This window comes from Colobus angolensis, unplaced genomic scaffold (genome assembly GCF_000951035.1).
Source record: "Colobus angolensis palliatus isolate OR3802 unplaced genomic scaffold, Cang.pa_1.0 Scaffold11, whole genome shotgun sequence".
NCBI classification, from domain to species: domain Eukaryota; kingdom Metazoa; phylum Chordata; class Mammalia; order Primates; family Cercopithecidae; genus Colobus; species Colobus angolensis.
In genome coordinates, this window is record NW_012112030.1 from 14,963,042 (window position 1) to 14,972,241 (window position 9,200).

The following is a 9,200-nucleotide window of genomic DNA, read 5'->3' on the forward strand; positions in this document are numbered from 1 at the left end:
AAAAAAAAAAAAAAAAAAAAAAAAAAAACCCAAACTGAGAAACATTCTACAAAATAACTGGCCTGTATTCTTTTAAAATGTCAAGGACATGAGCAACTACTGCACATTGAAGAATTATTCCAGATAAAATAGGACTAAAGAAATGTGACAACTAAGTACAGCATATGATCCTAGACTGGGTACTGGACCCAGATATTTTCTTCTTTTTTTTTTTTTAAGTTTTTTCTTTTTTTAAATTTCTATTTTAGGTTTGAGGCTACATGTGAAGGTTTGTTACATAAATAAACATGTGTCATGAGGGTTTGCTGTACATATGACTACATCACTCAGGTATTAAGCTCACTACCCAATTTTTTATTTTTTAATTTTTATTTCAAAATTTAAAACTACAGCTCCTCAAAAGTCACTGTTTAAATATTTTTTTAGGCCGGGCTTGGTGGCTCATGCCCGTAATCCCAGCACTTTGGGAGGCCGAGGTGGGAGGATCGCCTGAAGTCAGAAGTTTGTGACCAGACTGGCCATCAATACAAAAATTAGCCAAGCACGGTGGCACACACCTGTAATCCCAGCTACTCAGGAGGCTGAGGCAGGAGAATCGTTTGAACCCAGGAGGTGGAGGTTGCAGTGAGCCAAGTTTGTGCCATTGTACTCCAGCCTGGGCGGCAAGAGTGAGACTTTGTCTCAAATAATAATAATAATGATAATAATAATAATAATAAATAAAATAAAAATAAATAAATAAGTTTTAAAAAAGCAGGCCGGGCGCGGTGGCTCAAGCCTGTAATTCCAGCACTTTGGGAGGCCAAGACGGGTGGATCACGAGGTCAGGAGATCGAGACCATCCTGGCTAACACGGTGAAACCCCGTCTCTACTAAAAAATACAAAAAATTAGCCGGGCGAGATGGCGGGCGCCTGTAGTCCCAGCTACTCCGGAGGCTGAGGCAGGAGAATGGCGTAAACCTGGGAGGCGGAGCTTGCAGTGAGCCGAGATCGCGCCACTGCACTCCAGCCTGGGCAACAGAGCGAGACTCCGTCTCAAAAAAAAAAAAAAAAAAAAAGCAAAAGACTGAGAGAAAGAAAATGTTTTGTAAATTGCACATCTAATAAGGATGTGTATCCAGATTATACAAAGAACTCTCAAAAAGTAACAATAAGAAAACAAACAACCCAATTTTTCTTAATGGGCAAAAGATTTGAACAGCATTTCACCAAAGAAGAGGTATGATGACAAAAAAAGCGCATAGAATAACATTCCACATCATTAGTCACTAGAGAAATGAAAATTAAAGCCACAATGAGATACCACTACATACCTATTAGAACTGCCAGAATAAAAAAGACTGTAAGAAGTGATAGTAAGGATGTGACGCTACTAGAACTCTCGCACACTAGTAGTGAGAATGTAACCTGGATCAATCACTTTGGAAACCATTTGGCAATTTCCTAAAATCTCAAATATACACGTATCATGTGATCCAGCCACTCCACTCCAGAGTGTTTACCCAAGAGAAACATAAGCCTATGTTCTTACAAAGACTTGTCCATAAGTGTTCACAGTAATTTCATTTATAACAGCCAACCACTTTCCACTACCTCGACCGATGTGACATCTAGTTCAAATGACATCATCTCTAGCTTTAATTATTATACTGTCTTCCTACTTCTGTCCTGTCCCCAGCCCCAACAGTGTAATCTCAAAATAGCAGCCAGAAGATTTTGTTTTCTTGTTATACTTTAAGTTCTGAGGTACATGTGCAGAACATTCAGATTTGTTGCATAGGCATACACGTGCCATGGTGATTTGCTGCACCCATCAACCTGTCATCTACATTAGATATTTCTCCTAATGCTATCCCTCCTCTAGTCCCCCACCCACCAACAGGCCCCGGCGTGTGATGTTCCCCTCCCTGTGTTCATGTGTTCTCATTGTTCAACTCCCACTTATGAGTGAGAACATGCAGTGTTTGGTTTTCTGTTCTTGTGTTAGTTTGCTGAGAATGATGGTTTCCAGCTTCATCCATGGCCCTGGAAAGGACATGAACTCATCCTTTTTATAGCTGCATAGTATTCTATGGTGTGTATGTGCCAGAAGATTTTCTAAAGCATCAAGTTCTACATGAGTCCTTACACGATCTGACCTGCCCTGATTCACCCACCCACCTATCTATTGACATCATCCCCTATCACTCTCCTTTACATTCCTCAGGCTCAGCCACAGCATCTCATTGCTTTTCCTCAAATACACCAAGCACGATCTTTCCCTGGGAATTTTTGCACTTGCTGGTTCCTCTGCCTACACACTCTTTGCCCACATATCTACATAGATGGCTCCTTCACTTCCTTCAGATCTCTACTCAAACGCCATCTTCTCATTAGGGGTTCATTTGAAGAATTCTATGTAAAATAGCTAGCTTTTCACCACTATCATTGCTCCTTTTGCCCCTCCTTGCTTTCTTTCTCTGTAGTATTCCTCACCAACTAACATGCTATTTATTTACTTGTTCCTTTTCTTTTTTTTTTTTTTTTTAGACAGAGTTTCACTCTTGTTGCCCAGACTGGAGTGAATTGGCGCAATCTCAGCTCACTGCAACCTCCACCTCCCACCTCCCAGGTTCAAGCAGTTCTCCTGCCTCAGCCTCCCGAGTAGCTGGGATTACAGGCATGCAGTACCACACCCAGCTAATTTTGTATTTTTAGTAGAGACAGGGTTTCTCCATGTTGGTCAGGCTGGTCTCAAACTCCCAACTTCAGGTGATCCATCCACCTTTGTCTCCCAAAGTGCTGGGATTACAGGCGTGAGCCACTGCATCCAGCCCTTACTTATTTCTTTATGGTTTTTTTCTTATTATCACTGCAATATAGGCACCATAAGAGTAAGGACTTCACTTTGTCCACTGCTGTATCTCCCAGCAACTAAAGCAGTACTTGGCATATGAACGTTCGATAAATTCTTTTTGATTAAATGCATTAGTAAGTGCATTACCTTTAATCTTTTGCTTGACAAATTGATAAATGTTTTCTGACATATTACAAGTAATTTTAAGTGAAAACCCTTTACATTTATTTTGTCCCATATTTGTATGTGCTGTATTTTAACATGAGTGGTCATTGTCCATTACGTCCTTCCCTCCCTCATCCCCCCTCCTATCAGTCCATTCATTTTTAAATGTGACAATGCTCCCTGATCCATATCTTTGTGCTATTCCAAAGTGTTATGCCATTTTCTCTACTTCATTTCTCAAGATTCATGCGATCTGGGGAGGGGAAGAAGGGTCAGATGCACAGTGCTCAGAATGTACAGTAGGCATTTTTCTAATAGTTTGGGAAGGAACTAACGCTTAAAACATAGAAGAAAGGAGGAAAGAAAAGAACAAATGGCTCTTCCTGGCAGCACTATTTTCTTAACCCTGATTCTCTTGTTACTCAGGTAGCACATGGCATTTTATAGCTGCTGCTTTTATAATGTCTTAAATTATCATGATGATTGAGAGGCATAATTTGATCACCTGCTGTCAATGGTCAAGGATGCATATTAGATATCACAATGTGTAACTGAATTAATAGAGCAGAAATTTGTCCAAAATGGCTACACTGTTGTTTCATCTCCAGTCTCTGATTGCATGCTGCTGGTCATTGCTGGTACTTAACTAGCACAATATAAGCTTCTTACTGTGATGCCATTTTCTCACCCAGTCTGGCTGAGGTAACATACTTGCTTACAGAAAGAAAACTGACTCAGGAGTTGCTAAGATGCTTTGCTGCTTAAAGAATCGTTATAATATGATCTATGTGAGGGATATGAGATAAGTTGAAAAAAACCAAAGAATGAAAAATAAGAATAAATCCTGACAAGGGGGATTTGAAAGCTTTTAGGAACATAAAAGAAGCAAATGTAAGAAATTACAGAGGGGGCTGGGCGTGGTGGCTCACCCCTGTAATCCCAGCACTTTGGGAGACCGAGGCAGGTGGATCACGAGGTCAGGAAATCGAGACCATCCTGGCTAACACGGTGAAACCCTATCTCTACTAAAAATACAAAAAAAAAAAAAATTAGCCGGGCGTGGTGTCAGGCGCCTGTAGTCCCAGCTACTTAGGAGGCTGAGGCAGGAGAATGGTGTGAACCCGGGATGTGGAGCTTGCAGTGAGTAGAGCTCACTCCACTGCACTCCAGCCTGGGTGACAGAGTGAGACTCGGTCTTGAATATAAAAATAAATAAAAAATAAAGAAATTACAGAGAGAAGGTTTTGCTGTGCTTCCAATTGAGAGTAGAAATAGAGGAAAGGAAAAGAGAAATACTAAATGGCAAAAGAGTTCACCATCAGATAGTTATCTCCTCTGCATGGAATGAATAAGGTTGAAATTAAACAGATATTATTTACAGAAATGACTTAACTGGTAGATACCTTTTAGATCAAACCTCACTACAGGTGACGATCTTACACCAGCTCCTTTTCAGCCTCCCCCAACCCTGAGTAACCTCACCATATACCCTTTTGCTGTGCTTCATGACCTGGATGCTGCAATTGTTACTGCTTCCTGAAGTGGGTCATAACACTACATATTCCAAGACTACAAAATGAGGTGTTAGGACCCAACAGATGATTGCAATGGGTGTTCTTAATCCTAAAAAAAAATATTTTACACAAAACACTATACACTACCCTTGTACTCACTGATTACCCTACAAGATACCAGACCCTTATCCAGAGTACCAGAAGGAAAGCTCACTACTTCTTCCTTTTGATTCTCTTCCCTCTTCCTACACAGACTTAATGAAGACATCTGCCTGACAATATTCAGCTTGTCAAATTAGACAAGAAACAGCCAAATCTGCCTTGTCATCTGTGTCCAAAAAAAAATAATCTAAAGAAAAGATGTCAGAAATACATATGCTTCATCTTGCCCTCAGCCCATTCTTGCTAATTATAAAAAAGAATGATGGATGCTGAATGGTTTTACAATTCTCTTAATTTTGATGTTCCCTTATGAAAAATGAATCTTTATTACCATTGGAGCCCATGAGCAGCATGCACAAACTGGCTCTGACGGGGAGAAAAATTGCTTAAGAGAAGAGTGGAGAGTAAAAATACGTGGCTTTTTCACCAGTTTGAATGCTTGAACCAATATGCAGAATATCCTAGCTGCTAGAGAGAAAGATGGAAGTTGGACAGAGAAAAGGTAAAGCTGATGCTCTGAAAGGTTTGAAAAGCAATTCTAGAGGCCGGGGGTGGTGGCTCATGCCTGTAATCCCAGCACTTTAGGAGGCCGAGGCAGGCAGATCACAAGGTCAAGAGATCGAGACCATCCTGGCTAACACAGTGAAACCCCTTCTCTACTAAAAATACAAAAATTATCCGGGCGTTGTGGCGGGCGCCTGTAGTCCCAGCTATCAGGGGGCTGAGGCAGGAGAATGGCGTGAACCTGGGAGGTGGAGTTTGTGGTGAGCCAAGATCATGCCACTGCACTCCAGCCTGGGTGACAGAGCGAGACTCCATCTCAAAAAAAAAGAAAAGAAAGCAATTCTAAGTTTCCACAAAACTAGAATTAGACCTGCAGATGACTCATGTAAGATACTGACACACCCTTATCTGTTCCCCATGTTGCCTCTCTTGTCTTTTTCTCCCATTCAAATTTATTCCCTCTCCTCTCTCCTGCTTTTCTACATCTCAGCAGCACCCTACATGTAATGTAAAAGACAATGAAAAAACAAAGAGACTATCTCTCATGCTCACTTGGGAATTAGTTGTTTGTGTATACTATTGTAAAGTATTATTGGGCAGACATACTGTGATTTAAAATCATTTCCTTGATTATTTCTTCAAAGCCAGAGGCAGTGGCTGACACCTGGAATCCCAGGATTTGGGGAATTGCTTGAGGCCAGGAGTTTAAACCCAACCTGGGCAACATAGCAAAACCATCTGTACAAAAATCTTAAAGAAAAGGAAAACTAGCTGGGCTTGGTTGGTAGGCTGAGTGGGGAGGGTGGTTTGAGCCCAGGAGTTTGAGGCCGCAGCAAGACAAGGAGGCACCACTGAACTCCAGCCTAAACGACAGAGCAAGACATAGTCTCAAAAAAAAAAAAAAACCAAAGTATTCTTTCCTGTGATTTGTAAAGTTCTCTTTAGACGCTCCTTCCCTACAGTGTCTCAACTGGTGAAAAACTCAACCCAAAAATATTAGTTCCTTCCTGGGCATTGGTCTTCACTGGTTGCCCAATCCATTCACCTTCCCCGGATTTCCTTCTGGGAAAATGTCCCTTCCTCATTGTGTGTGGTCATGGCGGTCAAGGCAATTGCCTGTCTTTGGAAACCAAGTGTTCCAGATCCTTTTTCTGGTAGTCCCAAGGGTCAATTGTGTGACTTAACTACAGCCAATCAGTTATCTTTCTTCTGGGACTATGAATATTGAGCAAATAATACAAGAATGAGGAAAATATTGTAGAGATGATTTCAGTTCAGTGGCAATAAAAGAGAAGAGGTATGCTAACCAGACAAGTTTTGCCATGAGATAGTTCTGTTCTTCCCACTTCCTCATTTTCTAAATCCCCTTTTGCTCCTGTCTGTTCCCAAGCCTTGCCTTGTAGCCTGTTAGCCTGTTATCCCCACGTATGCAAGCACCATATCCATCCCTTCCCCTACCACCAATGTCCTAAATAAATGTATTTTGGTTTAAGCTAACAGTAGTCGATTTCTGTTGATCACAATTAGGGTAACTGATAGAATACTCTAGAGATGAAAGTGAAACTACAAAAGATCATTTGCAAACTATTTTTTATTGCAACAAAACTACTTGTGAGGGGAAAATTTGATAAGGTTTTTGCTATGTGGAAAAACAGACCACGCAACTTGTAATGAAACATACTTTAAACTATTTTCTCTTTTAAATAATTTCAGTATGTCCTGGGAAAATGGAAGCCGTCAAATTTTAAAAGAAAAATAGGCAGTTAATGATGTGAGGACTGTCCCTCCACTTTAGGACAGAGTTAGGGAGAAGGATATTAATAGATAATACCGGAGATTTTAAATTTGACAGCATAAAGCCTGAAAAATTATAAAATTTATCTAGATTAGGGAGAATGCTGGATCAAAGATCGAATGACCAGAGTAATGGCAGTGGACTGAGCAGACATGACAAGAGGACATGTCATCAATGGCCCCAATTAATACTCCTGTTGACAGGCAGCTGAGTCATTAAATGACAGTGAACGAAAAACTGTAAATGAGTAGAGAGAACTCATGGGTAGGAGAAGACAACTTAAAAAAACCAAATGATACACTCATAGCTTGATAATGGCTCCACTTAGTTAATGCTAGTTATTAATTTTTACTGACAAACTTCAGTATGTACGTATCACTAACTTTATCAGGAAATTACTTTTCATGTATATCTCTGCCATTTTAATTTTTTCATATGATAGGGAAAAAATGCAAAGATGAGGAATTCTGTGTTATAGTAATGTCCCATACCATGGGCAACACAGAGCTTGGACTGAATGGGTGAGTATGTGTGTGTGTGTGCGTGCGCGTGCACACGTGCATGTGTGTTGAGCATAAGTATACAGAAAAGCAAGACGAATGAATGGAAATCTATGCTTGAATTGCCTGAATCAAGATTCATGCTGGAGAGAAATGAAAACCAACATAAAGACTGTAGTTGAGACTATAAGAAATGATGCATGCTTAAGGAGTACTGGGAATAGAAAAAAAATAGCAGAATTCTGATACAAGGGTTCTGAGAGACACACACGCTAAAGAGAAAGAAGAAGCAGCAAAAAAAATATCAGGGAAACTGGCTGAAGAAGTATCAAGAGAACTAAGAAAATACACTATTCAAGAGAGAGAGAGATTCAAGAGAAATGCTGCACACATCAAACTGATAAAGAAAGGGCCTCCAGATTGGGTTCTGCATAAATGCATTATTGCAGCATTAGCAACGTTTTTCTGATATTTAATTAAAACACATGTATTACTAAACTTGGTAATATATTGAAAAGCATTTGGAATATACCAAAGATCTATTTTGACATTTTACTGCAATATAATTATTTCCAGAGAACAGGGATGTCTATTTTAGTGGCGAAAATTACAGTCAAGGACCACGCGCGGTGGCTCATTCCTATATAATCCCAGCACTTTGGAAGGTCAAGGCGGGTGGATCACTTGAGGTCAGGAGTTCAAGACCAGCCTGACCAACATGATGAAACCCCGTCTCTACTAAAAATACAAAATTAGCTGAGCCTGGTGGTGCACGCCTGTAATCCCAGCTACTTGGGAGACTGAGGCAGGAGAATCGCTTGAATCCAGAAGATGGAGGTTGCAGTGAGCCGAGATCACGCCATTGCACTCCAACCTAGCCAAGAAGAGTGAAACTCCATCCAAAATAATAATAATAATAATTACATTCAGAGACATGGAGACTGCTAGCACCAAAAAAAAGTGTGCTTGACTAGCATCAAAGGAACAAAAGAAGTTGAGTCCAGAGTTAATCCCTGCCATAGTTCTACATATTTATGATTTGTTTTGTTATTCTATATGGCAAGAAAACTACTTTGTAATCAAGCAAGCTTGTTTGCGCTCAGATCAGCTGCTTTCTAGGTGTGTGATCTCACAGTTATTCAATTTCTTCAAGCCTCAGTATCCTCATCTATAAAATGGAGCAAATAATATCTACTTCAGTGAGGGTTGCCTTCGTTAGTGTTCTTAATTATGGCCGATTCTATATAAAGTGTTTGATATTGGAGTTGTTTTTTAATGCCTGTACCTATCTGGTAAGATTTCAGAAGCTCCAACTTCTGGTCGGGCACAGTGGTTCATGCCTGTAATCCCAGCACTTTGGGAGGCCGAGGTGGGCAGATCATCTGAGGTCAGGAGTTTGAGACCAGCCTGGCCAACATGGTGAAACTCTGTCTCTACTAAAAATACAAAAAGTAGCTGGGCATGGTGGCACGTGCCTGTAATCCCAGCTATCCGGGAGGCTGAGGCAGGAGAATCACTGGAACCCGGGAGGCGGAGGCTGCAGTGAGCTGAGATGTCACCACTGCACTCCAACGTGGACAACAGAGCAAGACTCCATCTCAAAAAAAAAAAAAAAAAAAGGAAAGAAAAAAGAAAAAAAGAAGCTCCAACTTACTTGCCTTCTTTCCTTGTCATCAACATCAACGCCTCCGCTCCATACTTAGATTGAAACCCAAACTTCCCA

The 9,200-nt window shown here is 40.6% G+C and overlaps 1 protein-coding gene across 1 annotated transcript in view; it reads right to left on the reverse strand.

Annotated features, from left to right (window-relative positions):
• The window catches only part of LOC105521501 (histone H3.3-like), a 19,029-nt gene extending 12,749 nt beyond the window's left edge, over nt 1–6,280 (reverse strand). Inside the window, exons 1-2 of the mRNA XM_011955716.1 lie at nt 6,228–6,280; nt 5,010–5,044 (exon numbers count right to left, since the gene is read on the reverse strand). Of these exons, the coding sequence (XP_011811106.1) occupies nt 5,010–5,044; nt 6,228–6,280 (88 nt within the window). The remainder of the gene's footprint in view (nt 1–5,009; nt 5,045–6,227) is intronic.
• Between the last annotated feature and the right edge of the window lie 2,920 nt (nt 6,281–9,200).